This window comes from Thunnus thynnus, chromosome 2 (assembly GCF_963924715.1).
Source record: "Thunnus thynnus chromosome 2, fThuThy2.1, whole genome shotgun sequence".
NCBI lineage: Eukaryota > Metazoa > Chordata > Actinopteri > Scombriformes > Scombridae > Thunnus > Thunnus thynnus.
Window position 1 is genome coordinate 23,840,898 of NC_089518.1, and position 24,665 is coordinate 23,865,562.

At 40.2% G+C, this 24,665-nt stretch overlaps 1 protein-coding gene across 5 annotated transcripts in view; it reads left to right on the forward strand.

Annotated features, from left to right (window-relative positions):
• The first annotated feature begins 2,815 nt into the window (after positions 1–2,815).
• trim36 (tripartite motif containing 36) overlaps positions 2,816–24,665 on the forward strand; it is a 33,556-nt gene continuing 11,706 nt past the window's right edge. Inside the window, exons 1-9 of one of the 5 annotated variants that reach the window (XM_067612113.1) lie at positions 2,816–3,087; positions 8,731–8,965; positions 16,162–16,242; positions 17,341–17,687; positions 18,473–18,619; positions 20,249–20,344; positions 21,612–21,749; positions 21,932–22,047; positions 23,627–23,748. In XM_067612113.1, the coding sequence (XP_067468214.1) occupies positions 3,025–3,087; positions 8,731–8,965; positions 16,162–16,242; positions 17,341–17,687; positions 18,473–18,619; positions 20,249–20,344; positions 21,612–21,749; positions 21,932–22,047; positions 23,627–23,748 (1,345 nt within the window). In that variant the 5' untranslated portion in view covers positions 2,816–3,024. Of the gene's footprint in view, positions 3,088–7,424; positions 7,660–8,730; positions 8,978–13,280; positions 13,955–16,161; positions 16,243–17,340; positions 17,688–18,472; positions 18,620–20,248; positions 20,345–21,611; positions 21,750–21,931; positions 22,048–23,626; positions 23,749–24,665 lie in introns of those variants that run through there. The other 4 variants (XM_067612081.1, XM_067612090.1, XM_067612095.1 and 1 more) reach the window with 4 other exon arrangements.

Genomic DNA, 24,665 nt, shown 5'->3' on the forward strand with positions numbered 1-24,665 from the left:
GGATTTTCCTGTCATGTATTCTCCAATTAAGATATAAATAAAAGTTAATTAAGCTAACTTTTTATTTCCATTAAGTGAGACCTTTTCATCATGGTTTTGGCTATTGCATGTCACGTGCTACAATGTATCTGTATGAAGCTTTTTTTCCTCTCCCAGCAGCCTTTACTCTGTGGTTCAATGACTCAGATTTATTGTTGCTCTGTTTTTGACTTCCAAGATGACAACTGGTCAGATTTGTTCCCTAATCTGCCTCAAATGTCTTTCATTTTTCTGCACTTGGATGAGTTGTGCTTCAGAGTAACATGACGATTTTTCTTTAAATCTGTTCTCTGCTAGTTCAGTGACTAAGACATAATTAAAAGCCTCGGGGGAAGGGGACTTTCACTGGATACAGGGGACATATGCAAACACACATGCAGGCCCACACTGCATATCACAGTCACAGACATCATTGTTGGCACTGATAAGGTAATATTATCCAGACAAATGTGGCCTAGTGGCACGTAGTCATCCAGTATGGATGTAGAGGATACTTTGACCAGCTATTTCTCACTTTTTTTTTTTTTTTACATTTGGCGAATAATAGGGGGAAAAAAGGAAAACACAGGAGTTTGGAGTTTATTTTTCTTCCCTGGTGAATACAGGCCAACCCAGATTTAAATTGTCTGGAGATGTTCCCTTGACAGCCAGCTGCAGCTGTAGTTTGGGTGTGGTTAGATGGTCCCCATGTTCAACAGGGATCTTTATGAGACATGTAACCTTATATCTTCTGCAAGTAGGAGAGGCTGAGTGAGAGAAATGTGGTTAATGATTCAAGAAATAACATCTCAAGTTAAAATCTGGAAGAAAAAAAAACTAACTCGGATTCTCTTCCATCCGTTGCAGAAGAACTGAAGCTGCTGTCATTGTCGACTTGATTTCCATGTTGTTTTTATCATCTCTTGTATAGAGTTGTTGCTACCACACAAGTATACAAGCACAGCATGTTTCTCTCATGTGATATGAATGACTCATCTCTAATGATCCACAGGCCCCTGGGTGGCCTTATATATGCTTATATAACAGCTGTATTCTCTGTAGTTATTAAACCTGAATCAATTATACTTAGTAAAACACAATAATCAATGTGTTCTATTGATTATTCAGTCAAGCGGATAGCACTGTGGCTCAGTTGTGTGGCTTTTAACGGGTCAGTCAAGTGTCATTTCCACAGATATTACACTTGAGGGCTCATCTTTGCCTCAGGAGTCTATTAAAATGGTCATAAAAGGCTGGAAATTAACAGTGTAGATGCTCTGTTTGACTACTGAGCCTAAATGGTACCACTTTCTAATGAGGCAACCTTCATAAAGGGGTTATGAGTTGTAATTGACTTTATAAAGGCTTAATAGTCTGTTTACTAATGCTTTATTGATCAGTTATAAGCTATTAATGGGAACAACTTTTGTGTTACCAGGTTGTTAAAATGTTATCTTCAATTCACCTGGAAAACCTCTGGAATGAACTGTTCAACCACCTCTGGAAAAGAGATGAAGAATCTGAAGCACAATCCAAGAGAATATCTCAACATCTACCGGATGAATCATTTTGTATAAACATTCATGGTTCCCGAACAATTAATCTGAATCACTTTGATGATCCCCTTACTTTTGCTCTACAGCGCCAAAACGAGGTTGACATTTGTAGTTTTGGAGTAAAATGTCTCGACAACTTTGAATGCCATGAAATTTGGTGCAGACATTAATTGTCCAATAATTTGGTTCATGGCGAAATACTTGTAAAAGTAATAATACTACACTAATAATATATACAGCTTTAGTTAATGAGGTATTAACCCTTTATAAAGTCATTACTTACAACTTAGAAACCCTTTGATTATGGTGCCTTTATTGAAAAGGGGTAAACTCTATCCCAATTTCAAGTTAATAAAATGTCCATTTTGAGATTCCTCATCACAGACATGATGGAAACATGATAGCAGTGTTGTAAACCATGTTGTAAACCGTGTAATCCTGATCGTCTGAGTGCTGGAGAGCTTTTGGAAACACTGGTCAGTTGCTGAGTTGGCCTATTAGTTTTTTCATGCACAGTTTGCTCCGTCAGGACAGACTGCCCGTTTGTCCCCCCACCACATGCTCAATGGGGTGGAATATGTTTGCATGAAGCCGTGAGGCCATCTGGTGACGCGGAACAAGTGGCATTGCCAGAAAAATTAAAGCGCAAACTTAATCCGGCCTCACAGTCGCCTCACATTCCGGCTCATGCATGAAACGGGTCTCTATTTGAGTCTGTCACGTTCATGAAGCGTTAGAACAACTCCTCCCAACAGCAGAGAAGCACACTGAAACACCAGAGAGATGCAGTCACATATTTGGGTCGCAATGAGCAGAAATGAGCGCATATAAAGCAAACATATGCACACATGAGCGCGCTGCAAGCCATGCGTAAATGCCCAACTTGACTGAATGCGGCACAACAGATTTAAGACCCCCCACTGCGCCTCTTTAATCTTCAGACACAGATTACGATTATATTCTAGTGATTGATGGGAGAATTAAAAAAAAAAAACGGAAGTCATTCTTTTCGGGTTGATAAATGTCAGAGCAGGAGGATACAAAGAGCTCTGTGAGGCGAGACATCGCCGCTGAGGGATGATGTAGAGAGAAGCAGGGAGATGGTACAGTATTGGAGAGGCGAGGGCGGGGTTTCCCTCCAAGATGAGGCAAACTAAAATAAAATTGGCTTCTCGCAGCCGGCGCATGTACCGTAGACTGCACGGACACTCATAAGCCTGTACGGAGAGGGAGGGAGAGGATGGTGATGAGGATGCGGTCGGAGGAGCGGCTTTTCTCTTTTGACGTTATCTCACCTCCCCTGTGAAGCTTTTTGATCCTGTTTCCTTTATAAGCTGCAGCTGCAGTTTGTCTTTTTTTTCTCCCTAATATTTTGTTAATATTACCGTGCACCCTGGCTGCTCGCTATCCATATCGATCACCACCGCCATCATCATCCTCATCTGTAGCCATGTCGGACTCTGAGGATATGACGGAGTTCGCCAGCATCGTTGAGCGGATCGAGCGGGGCGAGGTGAGTCTCATCCGGATGATTTACGGACCTCATGACAGCAGCGGGATGTCTGTCATCATGCTCCGGCAGCAGCAGCAGCAGCAGCAGCAGCAGCGCCGGCCTGCAGGGCTGTCAGAGGATGGAGAAGGATGCTGACAAACCCAGACCTCTGTCTAAAAAAATATGTTCTATTATATTCTATCTCTGTAACATGATTTCAGGTGTGTGTCTGCCATTCTGATCACACCACCGCTATTCAGTTCAATTAACCATTGATGGACAGTATTATATTGGGTTATAGATATGAAGTATACTGATATGCCTCCACCTACTTATCTACTCACCTTTCTATATTACCTCTAATGATCTGAGGAAGCTATAAATCAGCCCAATTCTGTTCTATTAGTTGTAATAGTTAGTAGACAGAGCCACAGCTATTATTTCTATTCTCTTATTTTCTACTGAAAATTGATATATTATAGTATGTTATATCATATTAAGTACTGATGCACCTCTATAACTTCTCTATTCTAATAGTGTAATCTGATCTAAAATATAAATAGACCCTCCTTTATAAACTGAGCCTACACATACTCTATTATAATTTATTCTGTTCTATTCCTGAAACATCATTTCAGGTGTTATTCCTATATATTAAGTGCTGACATACATTATTCACATTATATGCGACCACGTTGTTTGAGGTGTTAATAGGCTATCTGCTGTTGTATTAATTTAGTAGACACACATATGCTGTTCTCTTCTACTCTATTCTATGCCAAGCCTTTGTGGCTTCAGGGCCTCTCCTCTATTCTTAGAGGAAAAAATCGTGAACATAAAGAGGTTAATTAGAGGCTTCAGTCACGGAGTGTGTTGTAGTTCGATGGTGCTGCAGGCAGGGCACAGACTCCTGTCAGTATGTGGGACACTTGGCAGCAGCTGTGTGGTGAGACAGGGCACCGGGTTACTGAGGTGTGTCTGCATAGAGATATGGGAGGAGGGGGGGGGGGTTCACAGCCAGCATCTCTCCTCTTCATACAGTCTCTGAAACTCAACCATGCATGCAGTGTGTGTGTGTGTGTGTGTGTGTGTGTGTGTGTGTGTGTGTGAGTTTTATATGATGCAATAGAGACGCAGATTGTATATGGCACTCGATTGACTCCCTGGCATGCTCACAGTATTCAGTGATGTGTTTTAAATCAGACCTATGTTGCTAAATGGATGAAAGGGTTAACTCGTATCTCAAAAAATCTCAGAATCATCAGGTCTGAAAGCAAAATTAATAATTTATATGTTCCTGTGTGAGAGGCTCTATGAAGGCTACAGCACGTTTCATGATACAAAACAGGGAACAAGAGACAGTGAGGACATTATGTGCCCTCAAGTATCCATTTCAGTCACTGTGTGTGGACACATACTAATTGTTCTACAGAGTGACTAGCTTAAATTTCTAGTGGCAGCGTGAAAGGCTGTTGAACCTCTTTTTATCGTCTTAAATTAGTATTAACAACCAAAATCTACAGTCCACCTTCATCATGTTTTGTTTTATGGCCAGAAAAAGCCAATGCTGAAATTTTCCGGAGCCCTTTGTTCAAAAAAATTAAAAGTAGATCTCACATCTCCAAAATCATGTGTAGTTTCATGCTGCCATCTGGATGATTTTTTCACAGTCCTCATGGGTCCTTTAGGTCCCTACAGGCTGCACGCACAGGACATTTCAGTAAAAGTATTTTACTGTTGCAAAAAATATGGCAGGATGTATCGAATCTGATCGTCTCCAGTAGGGAGTTACACAGTACTCACTGAAACTGCCTGCATTGTCTGCTGCCAACAAATGCTGCTGGAAAGGTTTGAATTATGGGTTCGGAAAAGTGAAGGACTCCACAGTCCCAACGTGGCCTGCAGTGCCTTCAGTGACTGTGCATTTTGGCCAGTAGATTAATTCAAACATTTCATCTACTTCATTCTGTGCTGCTGCACAACATTTTCTATATACACGTTATTTACTCGAGACTTACAGCTCCCTTTCAATACTGCTAAAAGTTGATACATCATCCATTTGCTCTTTAACTAAAACATTGTCGGGCTGACCTGCTAGAGCCCACATGTACTATAAAATGAACTATAGCCATTCAGTGGCACTGCAGCAAGTAATTAGCAGGTCATAAATTCCCTGCCGTCATACAAGAGACCTGCACATTAGTAGAGCCTGTAAAGTGAACAGAGGTTGTAGCTCAAATGAGCCCCTTTCATGGATCATTAACTTCAGCCCGTTTTATAAAGTATAGACATGTTATGTGAGCAACAGTAGCCCACAGTCACTTACTGTAGGTTATTTTATATAAATGATGACCAAGATTGTGTGTGGAACTTGAGAAATTTTGACTACTGATATGTGGACACGTATTCTTCAGTCATTGTTCTCAGCAGACTGAAACAATTAATCAACAACAAGTCAGTCACACTGTTAACCCTCTTTTAGCCGCGCTTTGCTGCTACAAGTTTAATTACGGGATTTCATGCTGCTAACACAGCTAATTTTTTGTGGCCTATTTAATTTTTATTGCATCTTATTGTCTCCTCACTTTGTGACATTTTTTGTCTCAATAACTTAATAGTTACATACTATTTATGTTGGTGTATATTGTATTTAGTACCTTTTTTATTTTATTTTTCATTCTTCATTTTGGTAATAGTAAATGCTTGATGTAGCCCATATTGTAGGCTTAGTCTGGTTTTTAGCTGTACTAGTTGTGTGGCTAGGGATGGAAATGTTGTCTCCTGGTTGGTCATTTCACAAAACTGGTCCAGACTGAAATATTTCAACAACCACTGGATGGATTGTTATAACATTTTGTACAAACATTCATGGTGGCCAGAAGGTGAATCCTAATAACTTTGGTAATCCCCTGACTTTTCCACTAGCATCACCAGCAGATCCAAAGTTTCTCTTTTCAGTAAATTATCTCATCATCAACTGGATGTTTTGGCACGAAATAAACTCAGAGAATGAATCCTAAAACTTTGATGATCTGCTTTTACTTTTCCTCTATAGTCCAACCACGAGTTTAACACTTGTGCTTGTGAGTGCAATGCACAGACATCTTGCCTGACAAAGTATTCTTAGATCATATCAGTTATCCAGTAAGGCCTTTTGTTCCCAAACCTGTTTAGTAGAGGATGTTGTTGGAAATTTGGACACAGCTTTGGGGATATGTGGTAAATGTGGACATGAGAAGAGCAGCAGAAGAAACTGTGGAAAAGAACCCAAATGTAATCAATGTGGGGGGAGTCATGAGGCATGACCGGAGAAAGAAAGAGATGGAAGAAGTCCTGAGGATCAGGTCCAAGAGAAGGCTTACATGACATGAGGAAGCAGCTAGGAATAAAAAGATTCATAAGTAAGGTAGAACAAATCAGGTAGGAAGCATGATAAATATTGTTTTTATGAGGATAAGATTAAAGGTGCAGTGTGTAGAATTTAGTGGCCTCTAGTGGAACAGACTTGGCAGAAATTGAATATAATATTCATAAGTATATTTTAATTTGTGTATAATCACATGAAAATAAGAATTGTTGTGTTTTTCGTTAGCTTAGCATAAGCCCTTTATATCTACATAGGTAGCAGGTCCTCCTCCATGGAGCCCGCCATGTTGCACCGCCATGTTTCTACAGTAGCCTAGAAAGGACAAAACAAACACTGGCTCTAGAGAGGGCCTTTCAAGTTTTGCGTGAGTTTTGCGGCCAGCACGTTTGGAAGGGGAGATGGAGGGGTATTTAGCCACTAGGTGCCACTAAATTATGCTACACACTGCACCTTTAAGTTCTTTGCATTTCTGGCCATGGTGGTTAACTGTGCCGCTGAGGTAGAAAGGAAATCCGAGAGAATAGAGATAGTTGTTTATGCAGCGAGTTTTTGAATATTGTGGAAATTACTGGAGAAAGAAGTGCAGCTGATGGTGAGAGAGGCTTTTAGCCCCTCTCAGAGCCTACAAGTTACATTAGAGGATGGGATGAGGGACAGGGAAGAACTTTATGTATTTATTTATTTAATATATAATGATTTAGATTATTTATTATTTAGAGAATTGGGTCTTATTTTCAATCCAGTAGACGGCAGTAATGCAACGTTTTGGGATGCAAACCGCCTCTAAAAAAATCAACAAAGAAGAAGTACATGAAGGCAACAGTTCCTATGGAGACCCTTCCTCCTCCTTCTCCTCCTCCTCCTCCACCACCTCCTCTCTCTCTCTCTCTCTCTCTCTCTCTCTCTCTCTCTCTCTCTCTCTCTCTCTCTCTCTCGCTCTCACCCTCCCCCCTCTCTCTCTCCACCCCCCTCCCTCCCTCCCTCCCACCCCCTCTGTGTCTGTCTCCGCCTGCACACACTGCAGCAGTGAATTGGCTGCTGATTCACCACAGCAGCGTCACTCCATTTAAATTCACTCAGCCGGCGCTGTCGGCATCTCCAACTCGCGTCCGACAAGTTGTTTTTAGCCCGAACAGAAATTAAAAAAGGTGTTTTAACTCGCACACGCAGGCGTCAATTTCTGCCTCATCATGTCTGCAGAGATGCGGCGCAGCAGCACAACAGCGGTAAGTGAGCGGGTTTCTAGTGTTTGGAAGATGATTTAAAAACGTGTGTTTTTGTCGATGTGGAGTCGTCATTGTTTCACAGCCTGTAGCGTCTCCGCATGTAAAGAGACCGGACATTGTAGGAAACTTCATCAGCAGAGCTAGACGTGTCCCATTCATTATTGATTCAGTGACTCATAAGTTTTATGAAACAATTGGCTTTCAACAAGCTTTATTTGCCTTCGTCTTGTTTAAGCTCCCTCTATCCTTCTCGTCTTTTAACGCCTGTTGCGGAGGCGTTTGTCCTTAAAATAAAGTGTGTTTAGACAGCAGCAGGAGGATGAAGAGTTTTATCACAACACCTGAAATAAATGAGCTGATCAATCTCTTGATGAAGAGGGGCGGTTTTCAGGCTGGAGCTTTGTAGAAACAGCTTTTAAACGTGTGTAAATGTTATAACGTGGAATCGCGTATTTCAGTGTTTGTCTATATTTAGCTGGGCTTAATCCTGTCTTATGTAATGCAACAGAAACATGGTAAAGACATCATGGCTGGTTGTTATTGTCACAGCAGTGGATCTATCTATCTATCTATCTATCTGTCTATCTATCTATTTATCTACAACCTTTAGTTTATTGTAATTTTCTTATGTATTTGCATACACAAAACGAAATGCTGTTCCTTCCAGCCCACAGCAGTGCAACAACAGAAAGGATAGAGATGTATATCTAAAAAATCCCTTAAAAAAGCAATATAAATGTATAAATCCCAAGAGGGAAAAAAGAGAATGAAAAGAAAGTGTCTCTGTGTATACCAGCTAAAAGTTGAAAGTATATAGAAATAATCTAATTACACATAAGTATTCCCATTTCACAGCAAAATGTTGTTTTGACAATTTAAAGTGAAGACAATAGGCCCATTTTAGCTGCCCTTGAAATATCCTAATAACAGGTTATTGTTCTGAGAATCAAAGAAAGCTGTATCCTGTTGCCAAACACATTTCAGACTGATCGTCTCTGATCTTCTGTTTTCTAAAAGTCGCCCTCATCCCCTGTTAGATGTTGTTATAAGTTAATGTCTCCGTGTCTCCAGGTCCCGATCAAAAACATCGAGAGGGAGCTGATCTGCCCGATCTGCAAGGAGCTCTTCACCCACCCTCTGATCCTGCCCTGCCAGCACAGCGTCTGCCACAAGTGTGTCAGAGAGCTGCTGATGCTCAATCATGAGGACTCCTTTGATGCCGGCTCCGAGTGCTCCCTGCCGGGTAGCCCCAGGTCCAGGGTGCCCTCCCCCTCCATGGAGAGGCTAGACAGGCTTGTGCGATCAGGTGGGTCTCGGGGTAAGGAATCAAAACTATTCATGTTATCTGTAGATGTAATGAACACCAAGATGTGTGTGTTGCTTTTATGAGTGCTGAAAAGTGGATCTCTGCGACGCATCCTCTCATATCTCCAATGTTAAAAGCAATTAGCAGCAGCGTATTGAGGCTCGTGCTGCTCATGCTGTCGTGGGGCGGTGATGAAGTGATTTGTTACGTGAGCTGATGGAAGCTAATAATCAGCTGCTGGAAATGCAGGAAATGCAAGTATCAAGTGCATCTTGGGCCATTTGTGATTGCCTCCAAAGGAAGGCGATATGAGTTTTTCTATCAGTAAAGCCGACTTCCTGTTACATGACCCTCATCCAGATTCACTTAGCTTCACTTTTACTTCTGCTGTCATCACAGTAGCTGCATTCAACAGGTTTCAATGGCTGCAGCCTGTGATAAACCTCTATAGAAAAGGACATAAGGCTTAAAAAGAAAGCAAATCCTTGCTCTCAAATAAGGAAATATGTGCACTAAAGGCCATATTCTCTGTCATAACAAACAAAAAGGGTAGTAGCCACTAAGAAGAGGATTTCTTGAACCCATGTAAATAAGAGAATAAGCCTATAGAAACCAAGACAAAAAAATGGGCCAAGCATTATTGTATGATATGTGGGTTTTAGTGTGGTGCAGACGTCGCCCCTCCTCTTGTCCTAGATAAACTAGAACAAACGTAAAGTGATTTTAATAATTTTCTCGCTCTGCCATAACATCGTCAGTCAGTCATCACTTCTTCCTTATAATCCCGTCTGCTTTTTCAGGCCTCGTTAAAGAGACAGCAGAGGAACTTGACATGCTGTAGTTTTTGTCTACCACGAGAAAAGAAATGTTGACAAGCTCTCTCAAGCCCTAATTGTCCTCACTGTCTGCTTCCAATGGCCCAGGGGCACCAAACATCCCCTTCAATCATGCAGGGGCTCATGTATTCATTAGAAAATTGTTTTTAGGAACAGAGAGAAGAGTAGCTATCATTTTCACTCAACCTTTTTATTGGATATACAGGCGTATGTGTGTGTGTGTGAGTAATGTACACACGAGTCAACAAAGCGCAACTGTAAGCTCCTTTGAAAGTGAAAGTTATTTTGGTCTGCAATCATTAACAGAATTAATTAAGATGTGTATAAATATACAAATTCATGTACACACATACAGATACTCAGATACCACAGTTGAAAACAACACAATAACACAAAAGATTTTGTGCAGTCCAAAAAAGGTGCAGGCTGAAGCTACAGCTTATAATGCTCAACCTTTTAACAACACATCGAATTTGACCTCAAAACAATACAAAACAACTAATAACATATCCTGCACCCTGTCCTTCTATGCCAATGTTTCTTTCTGATCATTCATTTCACCACTAAAGTCATTAAGTTATTTTTAAACATTTTTTTTTAACTTACTGAGCATTCACCATGTTTTCAGTTCCTCACTACAGCTCTTCCATAAATGCACTCCTTAGACTGAAATACAATGACAATGAAAAAAAATGCAGCTCAAAGTGCTTCACATCAAAAAAAGACAGGAAATGAACATAAAAATATGTGAATGTACATGAGACGGACAAATAAAACCCACTTGAAAAAAAAGTGGTAATTTGAGACTTAGTAAGCAAATGCTCAAAGTGTTTCGCCATGTGTACATAATCTATAAATTGGTGCCTAGGTCTCTGAAGCCATAAGCATAACAGAACTTTCCTTTTCCCAACGGACAGACTCACCACCAGTCTTGATTAACCGAAATAAGCCTCTTTCAGATTACCTCAGAATGTCTTCCCACGGGTTTAACCTCACTGTGGATCTGATTTGTGTCGGACGCAACCTGAAGCTGCCCCAAGAAAAAAAAAAAGCCACCTTTAGTGTCACTGTGGGGGGTTAAAAACACATGATTCTCAGAACAACGCTGAGCTGGAGGGTCGGGGGGAGGGGGAGGGTGGTGGTGGGGTGCAGGTAGCTATATTACCTTGTCACAACATTTAGAAGTTCACAGCTTAACACATGGCGCTGCTGCAGCCAAGCTTGATCAGGCCAATGTCTAAGCCCTGAGAACAGCCTGGAGGGGCACCAGGCTGCCTCTCTGCCTCCTGAAAGCTCTGGACTACACGCCACTGCCATCAAGACGTCGCCTCATTTGTGCGATTGTCCACTCTTCTTGACAAGACTAGAGCTGTGTCTACATACTAATTCTATTCTATTAGTATGGAATTGGGACACAACACAGGACTTGGCAGAGGGGATATTAATAGACACAATATCACTGGCATTAGTGATAAGTTTTTACTTATGATCCTACGTGCTCTTATAGGTTTCCTGTTGAAGATAAACACTCACACATTTTCAGTAACTGTGTCTCAGTTCCATACTACACATTTATTCTTAGCAGGCTTTGAGTATGCGAGGCATTCATGATGTAAAAGTGACAAAATAAATAATAATCAAATCAGTCAGTGTACGTACATACAGAAAAATGCTTGATTTGAGTGTTACTGTTTATGTGCACTAATGCACAAACACAACGGAGGAGCTGCTGACTGCTGAGAAGTTAATCGTGGGTGGTGCTGACACAGCTTCAGGAAAACCTCAAAATAACTATTGAACTACTGAATTTTTTGAAAACATTTCTTTGTGTCTTTTTCACATTTAATTGGCAGTGGCTTTCTAAATTTGTAGCTTGATCGACATCCAGCGATCAAGTATTGTATAATTTCTTGTTGGTAAATGGTTAAGTACATTGATTTCTTGTATACTAACTGATTAAAAGGTTGCACCATAAAGGCTACTGTATATAGTACATATTGCCATGTACATACAGTACACATGTAGTATGGAACTGGGACACAATAAGTGATTTCCTTGTGAGTCAGGATGGTGTTAAATAGACTAAATGTATGTTTAACTAGTGTTCCCTGTATGAAGTTGAGTGACAGCTGGCGTTAAGTAGTATCCATTCAGCTGAAATGACAAGTGTCCTCGGAGCAGCACAGAGAGCCTTAGCAGAGCACCAGATCTGAAACGATCCTAGGGGCACAGCGAGGTGAACAACTTTTTGGGAACGCCATTCAGCCGTGGTTCAAAATTGCTGAGACCAGGCTCTCGGACACAGTATCCCTCATTCAGTCCCCCCTCTTCAACCTGAATGAGCTTATTCTTCACAGCCAGGATTGCATATGTTAACGCAGGAAATAACCAAATCCTACTTTTGGGTAAACAAATCTCACTGCATGCTGAAAACCACTCAACTCTTCCCTCACTGTATATTCTCTGACTAATGGTGAATTCTTGTATGATATGTTAAATGATTTGAAAATGTGATTTCAGGTAATTGAGCAGTGTCGTATATCAAGGAACTGTAAATTCATTAGGTTAATGTGAAGTATTCACAGCTTGTATACAACAGGAATTCCCTTGGGGATTATTCAGTAAGGTTGTCCCCGTGTTAAGTGCATTTAATCACCCGATTACAAAACACAAATTCTCTGTGTGTTAAGAATATTAAGAAAACCTTGAAGGACGTTATGAGCACATTACCTCTCAAACAGAACAACCGACTAATTCTGCACACCGCCTTCAACACGGGGAGATCAGATCATTGATAGTCATGGTGACGCAACCAGCCTGTAAGGAATGAATAAGGGATTAGGTGAAGGCAGAGAAAGAAAAGACTTGGCTATATTTATCAGAGTGCAGCTTGGACAGGCCTTGCTGTGCTGGGACAGAGGAAGGCGGTTAATAAACTTCATTAGCACTGTTCTTATCCTCATCTTCTTTTTATGTCACCGGGGCTCAAACAGCATGATGCATTTAAAGTATGTTCGACAGCTAACTCTTGACAGGTGCACTATGAAGTGAGAGTGTAAGTGATCGTAAAGGAGTAGTTCAACATTTTGAGACATATGTTTATTTGTTTTCTTGCCAAGAGTTATATGAGAAGATTGATAACAGTCTCATGACCAGTAGCCGGCTAGCTTAGCTTAGCGTAAAGACAGGAAATGGAGGGAAACTGCTAGCCTGGATTTATCTAAAGGTAATAAAATCTGCCTATCGGTGCCTGTAAAGCTCAGAAATTAATATGTTGTATCTAGTTAGTTTTATCTGTTTAAAAAAAAGTTAAAATGACAAGTTGCCCTGAGGTCTTGTGGTCATAAGTGTACCAGGCGAACAACGGAGATTCTGGTAAGTTGCTGCGCCCTGATAAATTGATACTCTATACTTACTTTAAAAAAAAAAAGCAAACAAGATATAACATGTGAGTTTTATGAGCTTTAGAGTGGTTTGTAGGCATTTCTTTTTCTTTTTTAACCTTTTAGACAGATCCAGGCTAGCAGTTTCCCCCTACTTTGGCTTTGCGCTAAGCTAAGCTAACTGGCTGCTGGCTGTAACTCAATATTTAGCTACAGACACAAGAGCAGTAACTAACTCTCTGCAAGGAAATGATTAAGCATAATTCCTAAAATGTCAAACTATTCCCTTCATGCAAATGGTAAACCAGAGCCTGGTAAAACATGTCTGACGAGTATACTCGCATTACAGTGATGTGGTTTTTCCAAAGCATTTGTTTGGTCCTGAAAAGATGCTTCACAAACATAAGTTGCATGGATTTGTGCTCCAATAAAGACTATAAGTGCACAATTCAAGAGTTAATTGTACTTAAATTACTGTTCACATCCTGTATGTATATTTTAAACGCTCTGTTTTGTATTTCACTCTGAACTGCATAACCAGATTTTTATTTTCATTTTTTTTTTTAACTACAAGTTTTCCTTCAGTTTACTGTTGAGTTGGTTTTTGTTTCTTCAAATGTCATAATGTTTAAAAACACTTCACATTATGTATTGTTTCATTTTACTTGTTGGTCTCACCTCACTTCTTTGTTCATTGCTTGCAGCCACAGTGCGAAGGTCGTTTGGAAGTCGAGGTAGACGCGGCCTCCGTGTATTGAGTAGCTGTAGTAGTGAGTACAGTGTTACTAGAACCCCTGTGAAACCCTAGTTTGGTTCTACTTTTTCTCTACTTAATCTATTTTAGCCTTGTCAACACTACCATACAAACTCACACTACTACAGTCCCTGCAGTTTGTTTTTGTAAAGAACGTCATTTAGTTTACCTCTGTTAGACACTTACTGCAGCTGGGTTACAACAGTCGAGCTCAAAAGGCCACTTAAAAATGTCCACTGAGCATAAGATGAATCCAGATTACAAGAAAGATGACAAAAATGATGCCTAGAAAGAGGCAAAATGCTTCAGGTTATTATTATTCTCCGTAATCTCTTCCAAATTTTTGGTGTTTAATTTTGTTAAGGGGAAAAAAAAGGGAAATTAAAGGAAAGAGAACAGAGAAAAGCTGGAAGTGGTGATGAGTCAGCACACAAGGAGGCCAACTAAAAGAGAAGCAACATGGAGCGAAGCAGGAGAAATTCAATTTATAGGAAGATAGAAACCTCGACGGGAGGCTGGCAAGTGACAAAGAGAAATTGAAAAGAGCCAAAATTGGCTCGAAAGGGGTGAGGATGTTTCCTAGGAGTTAGAGAGGAACTGGAATGTGTGTGTATGCCCCTGACGCTCTGGTGTTTTTTTTGTGTGTGTGTGTGTGTGTCTGTACACTTGCTAAGCTTTGCATTCATTTCGTAAAACATGGTGGTAAGAAAAGCAGCTTTCTTGAGACGGAGAACTGTAGGGCTCTGTCGTTCTCTGATTTAAACACACACACACAGACTGAGGGAAAACCTACAATATGTTCGGGCTTGCTTAGATTCTTAACTCGCATTTTCTGACTGATATCTGTGCGCCTTTAGGCTTCTGTTTATGCTTGACTTGACAAACATCAGGACTTGAGAAACAGTTTATCTGCACTAAAAACACAGACCTGTTTCAGCCGAGCTGCTAATCATTTTGGGAATGATGAAGTGAGATATGTCATGTTGCCAGCCAAAAAAAACAAGACTGAAAACTCATTTTTTTTCTTTTGTCAGATTTGGCCAACGAATTCAGATATTTGACGTGCTCAGTGGATGTTTTTAAGAGAAAATGTTTCTTCTGTATTTTAAGCACAGAAGAGAAATATTATCTTAAGAAATGGCCTCTATACTAATTTCCTCAAAGAACAGACAAAAATGGGAGCTACCTTGAAACCCTATTTAAATTTAAACCTAAAGTATTTTTTTTCAGCCTTACTGAAAATGTATAAACATTCAATTCAGTTTTTATTTGAATAGGAAACGAGACAATATTTTTTGGATTTTCCTTTTAATTCTTAGATTAAACACGAATTACAGTCATACAAATCCCTCCCTGTCACGCACTGACTGTCTTTGTCGTGACTGATTGAAACATTAAAATGCTAAATCTGTTCAAACGTCAAAACTGTGGCCGCAGATTTGTGGGGAGGGGAGAAAAAAAAAAAACAACAAAAAAACCAAGCCCCTTTTTTGCACAACCAGAGCGTAGCAGCTCTGCAGTGACTCGTCAGTTTCTGCCTTCGACTCTGCCTCCCTCAGCAGATCAGCACATCAACACACACACACTTTGCTGCAGGCATCTCCTGTCTGCCTCTCTCGTTGGCGCACACCTGCTGTCCTGACCAAAAATATGCCGGCCACTGAGCGGTGTCCCAACATGATACACACACACACGAATGTACGCTCACATGCACGCACCGCATCTGCAGGGTTAGAAACCGGTCTTATGTGTCATCCATTAATTTCAGTATCAACGCTTTATGCCAGATCTCTGCTTTTCATCCAATTAATTTTATTTATCTTAACAAAAACCATATCACCCTCATCAACATCATCACACTCGGTTCTTCATCATGATGTCACACCACAATGTTAATTTCACCTTCTTTTATCACATGGATTTGCAGGAGTAGCTGTCGAGTGTTAAACAAAGCTCAGTAGTTCAGTTCGTAGTCAGATCATTTCACAGATTTTCACCTCTAGGTAGTAAACCGTACCTGCACTGTCAGTCGCCACTTCCGCTCACATCACTGGATCACACGGCATGCACATTGGCTACACGTATCACATACACATTTATATGTTATACTGTCCTGCCACCGCTTTTCCCTCAAGCTGCACCTTTTTTTCAAAGTGCTGTTTTTTTTTTGAAGTTGTTTCCCCGTGTTTCACTTACCTGAGGAGTGTTTGATTTAATTTTCAGGTCCTCGGAAACGAAGCGGAAATACTGGCTTGCAAACTGAGATAAATCCAGCACTCCTCACTTCCCCTGTCCCCCAAAAACGTGAAGCAATATTCTTGTCATTTATTTTTGCCGTGTAGTGACTTGCTGGCTTTATTTACGTGTGTGTGTGTGTGTGGTGACAGTGTTTGGCCGTCCCCACTGCTTGCGTCTGTGATGTGACCTTGTGTAACAGTTCCTTTTTGTTTCCACCTCATGTTACTGTGTCGCTGACTTGTTATGATGCTGCTGCATCAGTAACAAGCACCATATTGTGAGAAACTCTTGAAAGCAGTGTTGCTTTAAGAGGAATCGTGTTATCTGGAAATAAGTGTTGATGCATTGAACTGGACATGTGATATTCAAGTTCAGCTGCTTGAAATTTTTTAATTTAAAACGTTTTAAGTTGCACTTTACTCAGTGTAATTCAGTTACACTATTTGATGTAAAAATGCTGTTGTGCCATTTCATTTTTTTTCTTGATGACTCATTATTAGAAAATTTGAATTGTTTCCTTTGTCCAGATCATTATCAGCACTTGTAAATGCTCCTCACTCTTGTAGTAAATGTTGAGTGACTTTAAATGGATTTCTCATAGAGACGGTATGTTCTCCATAAGCTCCAAGGACGCCATCTTCCTCATGACTCTCTCTCATCACTCCCGCAATCTGCCCCAGTACTCTTGGATGGTCTCTCTTCCTCGACCCTTTTCCCTCCCTGAATGACAAGCTGCTTGATATTTTGCCTGTATTGTGGTTTTGCTACATACATCCATGTCTAGAAGTGGTCATCATGGAAATAAAGCACAAAGGGAGGAGACATGCTGAGGCCCTATTTGTGAAGGCTCGATTTGTCAAATTTCAAATCAAAATTTCAAGTGGTCATTTTTGCCGTAAAATCATACTTGGCGTGTCAGGAAATGATGTAATGTGGCTTTTGTGTAAGTCGGCCCAGAATCTGTCGAACACAAACAAGGCTATACATTTTTCCTGGCCATATTTTATTCTCTTGGAAACTATTCCTTCAGCGTAATTGGAAGTTAACAGACATGTTTTGTTCACATGTAGGGCCTCAGGCAACATTTGAAACTGGGTGACCCGAAGGCTATGACTCTATAGTACACATGATCTTTTCTGACTTCAGCCTGTCTCCCTCCTCTAGGCTCCATCTCATCCCCGGGGTGGCGCAGAGGATCTGTGACTCCCCGGGTCACCACTATCGCATGCCCGGGCTGCCAGCATGACATCGACCTGGGCGAGCGCGGCATCAGCATGCTCTTCCGTAACTTCACCCTGGAGAGCATCGTGGAGCGCTACCGCCAGGCGGCCCGCGCAGCCGTCGCCATCATGTGCAACATCTGTAAGCCTCCGCAGCAGCAGGAGGCTACCAAGAGCTGCATGGACTGCAAGGCTAGCTACTGTAACGAATGCTTCAAGTTGCACCACCCCTGGGGCACGCCCAAAGCCCAGCACGAGTACGTCGGCCCCACCACAAACTTCAGGCCCAAGGCAAGTACAGTTACTCCCTGTAGAATAATGTATTTTCTTTTTTCTGTATTTATGTTTCTACCCCCAAACAAAATCGTTTTTTCAGCTGGACTATGAACACCTCTCAGGAGATAAGATGTTGCACGAGTCAAGGACAAACAGTAGCCTGTATAGATTAATCATTGGTCAGTCTTTAAAAGGTTGAATGGTTTTGAAATGTTTGATATGGAGTCTGATGTCGTCAATGAAAGTCTGTCACTTTTTGATTCTTCTGAGTCTTTGTTGATCATTAATTGATGGTCGTGAATGTCTCATTCATGGTGGTTGACCCACTAATTATTCAAATTAAGGTTGGGATATTTGACTCAATATGATGTAAACTATGAACATTCAGTCATAAACATTTCAATTTAATGTGTCAATCTTCTCTGCATCTTCTCCTGTGGCTGCTGAATTGATTGGAATTCCAGCCTTCTTGACCATCTGATGACTTATTGATCTCGTAATACTCAAGTTGTACCTCCAACTGAACTTTACATGTTGATATTGGGTTTTAGGCTTTGTCAATATATCTCACTTTGCCTTCCTCTCATCAAACAACTAACTTTTGTGGCTGTAAAAAATGAGCTAAATTTAGCTTCCTATTTTAAGACACTTCAGGAAATGGCTGACAGAGCTGTCTAGAAGTATAGGTCATGTTCCTTTCTCACTTCAGCTAGTTTTTGATCACTGAACACAACATGTAGTAATCTGTTCTGTCAAACAATGCAGTGTATAATTTATTCTTGCTCTGTTAAATATCCCAGGTGCTGATGTGTCCCGAGCACGAGATGGAGAAAGTGAACATGTACTGTGAAGTCTGCAAACGACCCGTGTGTCACCTCTGCAAACTGGGAGGATCCCACGCCAACCACAAAGTCACATCCATGAGCAGTGCCTACAAGATCCTCAAGGTGCCACATTCAGACACTGTTACTGTTTCAGAGAAAATGATTTTGGTTACTTGTGCGTTCACGGGGGGGGGGTCGGGGGGGGGGTCGTCTGTTGAATACACTGGAATTTGCTTTGGTGCTATCTGCGGTGACAAATGAGTATTTGGAGCTTTGCACAATACTGACTTATGATAACAAGGATTAAACTGAGCCTGCACACAATGGCACACTTAACAAAAGCTTGAAATGGAGTCAAGCCCAAGCAAAGAGCCCACAGCCTCTTTATATTTTATACTAAAATTACTTGTAACTACAATTTTGTGCAGATATTGGGTAAGTTTTAAAGTTTAATACTTTACAAGGCGTTTTCCTTTCCCAATGAATTTCTATAGAGCAACATGTTTTTACATAGCTGCAAGAAAGTGCATTTTGACCGTCATGCTAAACCTCTTTTTAAAGTTTCTCAAATTCTTCGAGGCTGGTTGATTCTTCGTAGGTCAACCTGATGTCACTAGATTTACAGATCTGCATTTAATAGCCTGAAAGCCTTTTTTTTGATGAGTAATATCTTCCTCTTCAGTGGGATTAGTGTTGGCTCATTAAGCTTAAGTATTTAATAAAAAAACATTAAGAGCCGGCTTATTGTTTTGTTGACCACCCACTGACTGGTGCCTGAATCTTTCATCTCCTTGTGTAATATTAATGTCTGATCTGTACCTGTGTTGGCATGTACCCGACCGCAGATACCAATCCCTTTGTTTGTTTGGAAACTGAAACTCAGGCTGCCTGACGGGCTTAAAACTAATTGGCCTCGCGTGTGGTCATCTGATTTTTTGTGGAATTCCTTTCAATCAGTTTGAGTGTTTTGTTTTCGCTATTGTGAAGACAAAAAATGGCAGGAGATTGTGATTTTAGTGCCAGGCAACACAAAAAAACATCAAACTTTGAACAGAAAAGGTTGGAAAATATGTGAAATACTGTACATCGAACAGTAATTTAATCTTGTAGGTATGAACTCCAACCTGGTGGCAGGTTGCTCAGCAAGTTGAGGCAGTATCTGTGTGAAATTCACTTGGCTGGTCTGTGGGTGTGTTAACATTGATGTGCTTTTAATATTCAATGAGACCATTTGTTCCTCATGATCTTGTGTACATTGTATTTTCAAATTGTAGAAGGGCGTATCGGATGTCCTCAGCGGCCCAGGAACCCTTCATTAGCCAGGAAGTAACTCAGGTTTCAGTTGCTGTGATGAACTGTAATGCATTGTCATATCATTGTACGTGACATTGTTTGGTATATTGAATGCTGCTGGACATCCTGCACATACTGAAACATGCTCTCACATTGCGTCATACAGGACACACAGATGTTTTCATAAGGAAATACTTGCAGCTGCAGTCCTATATGCTGTGAGATGACAGGAAAACGTTGACTCGTGTGAGATCTGATGCTGATGCTTGAGAATGAACCCACAATCACTCATACAAATTGATAATACTCTGTCTATACCTTGTCATTTTTACACATTTAAGGGCAGATATCCCCTCAGTGACTCGGTTTCCCGTCTTACTGCTGTATGAGTACATGCGTCAGTGTTTTAAGATCTTTATAAAACCCACTCTATTTGCTGCTGATCTTCTCTCTCACCAGGAGAAGCTGGCCAAAAGTATCCATTACCTCATCAGCAAAGAGGACCAGGTCAGGACTCAGATTACCGATCTTGAGCTGCTCATCAATCAGACCGAGGTAAGAGAGCTGACTCATGCTGCTGCAACTCCAACATCTTTTTTCATTCTGCTGCCAAACTTTTTTATAACACACTCTGCAGATTTTTTTTATTTATTCATCAAATCTTCTTTTATTGTCCTTTTCCCCTCCTGTGTTTTTGTTTCAATCCCTGAGTATGAAATAAATTTTTACTGTCCAGTTCACATTCCGTACATTTAACTTATTGGTTTAATGTCAAGCAAAATGACTTTAGCATTTCTTAACCACCACTTGTTAAATGTTTTATTTTGAAAGTATCATCTTTATTTGCTTTTACCGCTTTGACCCCTAAGCTGGAGAGGATCCCATTCTGACCACAAAGTCACCCTCTCACTAAGAGGAGCACATAAATTGTATTAAAATATCTTAAAATATAACCATATGAGAAAATGATAAATCACACTTTTGTAGTCTCTTGAATAATAGCTCAGTTGTTATGTCTGTAGATGGGTATTTCTCAAATAAAACACATATTTATAAATATGTGTGTGTGTGTGTGTATACAGTGAAACCATTCTGTTAAGTTGAGGAAAAACTTTGTGTATAAGGAAGGTCATTAAACAAACAGTATGCAAACCATACAAACAAGGGAACACAGGATTTGCTTACTGGTTTCTATTGCACATGTCTGAGTTTCGGCCTCTGAGGTTGTTCCTCCTTTTAGTTCAAAAGTGGAAAAAGCTGTTGCGCCATCAAAGCCAACAATGACTGTAGAGCTGCACATTTTATTAGAATATCATGGCTGACGCATTGTCGATGTGTCATGGCTGAAGCGTTTAAGAAAAAAAAAAAAAAAAAGGCACTTTGTATATAAGACAATCAAGGCAGTGACCAGATTAAACACAGGTGTGCAGCAGACATCATCAAGATCAGATCATCCATCATGTTCCCCCTTTACTTTGATGTGTGTGATGTCTGTTATGTTATCCCTTGTTTAAGACATTTGGTTCATTAATCTTTGATGATTTCTGTCCAAAAACTGATAACTGTGTTCATTTAACTCCAGCTGGTGTCAAACCACAAGCTGAATACAACAAAATCACGACCATAACATTGATTAACTGTAGTTGTATAAAAAACAGTTCAATATTTTTTTAAGATTATTGTCAACTACGTGATAGTTGATAATGATGATGCGCTGTTGCTGAAAACAATATTTTGTATAGTACACATTATTTCTGCATTTAGGGAGGGTATGATATATTTTTTTTTACACATTGAAAATAAATACTCCTCCTTCTTAAAGGAAAACGGCCAGCTAGCAGAGCGTCGAGCCAACGAGCACTTTGAGCGTCTGTTTGAGACGCTGCAGGAGAGGAAATCAGAGATGTTGAGATCCATCGAACAGTCCCGTAACCGACGCCTGGACCAACTCAGGTCCCAGGTATGTTGGTGCAGTGAAAAGACAGAATTTAATTTGTAATGACTGTCTTCTACAGAAATGCACACTTCCTTTACTTACTATACTGTTAGCTTTTTTTTATGTTTTATTTTCAAAATTACTGTTCAATATAAAGCCTCTGGTTTAATGATTTGAAATAACAAAACATTTAAAACATTTTCCAGGTGGAGGAGTACCAGGGCATGCTGGAGAACAGTGGTCTGGTGGGCTACGCTCAGGAGGTTCTGAAAGAGACGGATCAGTCCTGCTTCGTACAGACTGCAAAGCAGCTGCATGTCAGGTACACCTGGGTGGGATTGACAGAATCATTTATTATATTTTGACTCAAGACATTGAGCAATAATGTGATGGTACTTTGAGGACGAATACTTGGTAACAAAAGAAATTTTGAGTCATAATTATTAATGTGGATATGATGACCAAGCAGATCAACATGTTGTTCTTTCATTCAGAGGGAACAGACTGAAAAGTTTAGAAAATTGTATCATGTATTTAAGACCTTGGAGCAACAATGTTTAAACTATACGACAATAACAACCAAAATAAAAAGATATTTAGTTCTCATATCACAAATCTGCTTATTTTTTGTCAGAAAAAAACAAATGAAAGCAAAGTGGTGGCATCGATGTGTAACTGAGACCCCTTATTGTGAAAAACAAAACTATACAGTACAAAATACAAATATTTATGTGAATAAAAATGGATTTAGCTTCTACATCCTAATACTAAAAGGTAATTGTCAGTTGAGATGGTGGTCTGAGGTCAACAATAACATTACCCATAGATCATTTTAAACACAAAACCTAAGCATCACAATAATTTGCCTGTGGAATAGCCAAGCAGTGATCCTGTATATCGCTGGTGTTTTGAACCTATTAAGAAGAAGCTGAGCCAGGCCTGACAGTAATGTTATTCACAGCTTTCACCCACTGAATCCTGAACATAAACTGCAGTAAACTGTCAAGTTAATAATTAAGCAGCTTAGTAATGATCATCAGATGAAAATTAATTTACAAATTACAGAAGCTAAATGTGATTATTTTACAAGCTCCAGACTGAAGTCTGTCATGACTCATTTGTGTTGTCCACATACATACAGCTCATCATTAGCAATGCTTACTGCTTCTCAGTGGATTTCACAAGTGGCACTCAGTCTGTTTTATTTTAGCATTGAGAGCATCAATCTGATTATGTGTTTGGGTAACTGGAGTGTGTCAGGTGTTAAAATATACAAAGCCACGTGCACAGAGCTTATCAAACTCAAGGGCATTTAAGGAAAGACTGTGTCCAGACAACGCTGTGTGTTGGTGTTTCTTCTGCTCTAAGCTGACTAACTGATCTCCATTAGCAGCTTTGGATAATCAGGGCACATTTTCACTCTCAAGAACATGATACTGTGGCTGGTACAGTTCTCTCCTGACAAGGTCTTGATTTTTAATCCTGTTTTCTACTTATGAAAGACAATATAAATATAGGTACAAATACCTGAAAGACCCCAGAGTACAAGATTGATGAGAAATATGATGGTGGACCATACCTCATATAATTTAAGAAACACATTTTCAGGGTTGCAGTAATACTCTGAAGTTATTTGTGTTGTTTGTATTTTGTCTGGTCCAGACCTCTGAATCTCTGTCCATATTTAAGATATTTTTCAGTACTGAAGTAAAGATGAAAAGCTCAAATTGTCAACCAGAACTGTTTAAAGCTTTGAAAGCTTTGTTTTGAACGTGTTGGTTGTTGATTTATAACGAGATCTCAAAAGTACATTTATGCTGCTGTTCACCAATCAAGATCAGCCTTCAGGCCAGGGTGAGACCAGTTTCATCATTTTATGTCTTTTACATGTATGTTTTCAGAATCCAGAAGGCCACCGAGTCTCTGAGGACTTTCCACCCTTCAGCTGACCCCTGCTTTGATGAGTTTGTGCTGAACACATCCAGAGAAGAGACTCTGCTGAAAGAGATGTGTTTCGGTGGAGGTACAACCCATTTATTTCAATCAAATGATGTGAGATGAAAACTAGCATGATCTTTTATTAAAGATTCACTGTATTAAAGGACACGCTGCAGTGACAGTTCCTGGAAAAAGTGACCAACAGTTCACGTCAGGAAAATATGGTGACATTTTCTGCTTCTATTCATCTCGGAGGATGAAGTCGGTCTTTGTTCATGTGTCCTCTAGACCATGGCAAAAGTTGGCCGGACAGCACAGATCATTTCCATTTTTAAAAAGTAAGCTGACGAAATAGTTTAGACGAAATTTTTTTAAAAAGACAAAATGGTCGGAATAAACCGTTAGTCATCACATGCAGGGTCCTGTGATCTGAGCTGTGCTAAGAGGTCAGAGGTCATCTGTGTGCAGCTAAATTGGATAAACAGGTATAACCCTGGATACGCTCGCAGTGGATTTTACTCCTCTGTGAAGTTTTTTTTTCTGGTCTGCTGATTTTACAAAGGCTTATTCTTTACCGGACTGCTCAGGAAGTGGTTTCCCAGCAGTAGTAGGAAGGATACACACCTCTGCGACCGCATCAACACACTGCCTTTTTCCGACAGAAGTTAATAAATAAGGAGGATTATTCTACACTATTTTAGATGTACCCAGTGTGGAGTGGCAGAGAGGGGAAGGCAGAAGAAACAAGTTTTAGCTGACTGTGCTACCCGGCCAACAGGAATATGCATGTGTTCGATGATATTGCAGCATAACCTTCAACTGTCCGGGTGCATACACAATCATTTTTACAATACAGACTTTTTCAAAATCAGTCTTAAATTTATTTCAAGAATCTCAAAGATCTATTAAGAATTGAATCACTTGGTGGGTTAAAATGTTATCAGATATATCAATAAAAAAGAAAACAAATTATCAATAAAAGCTTCCAAGAGCAGAGATCAA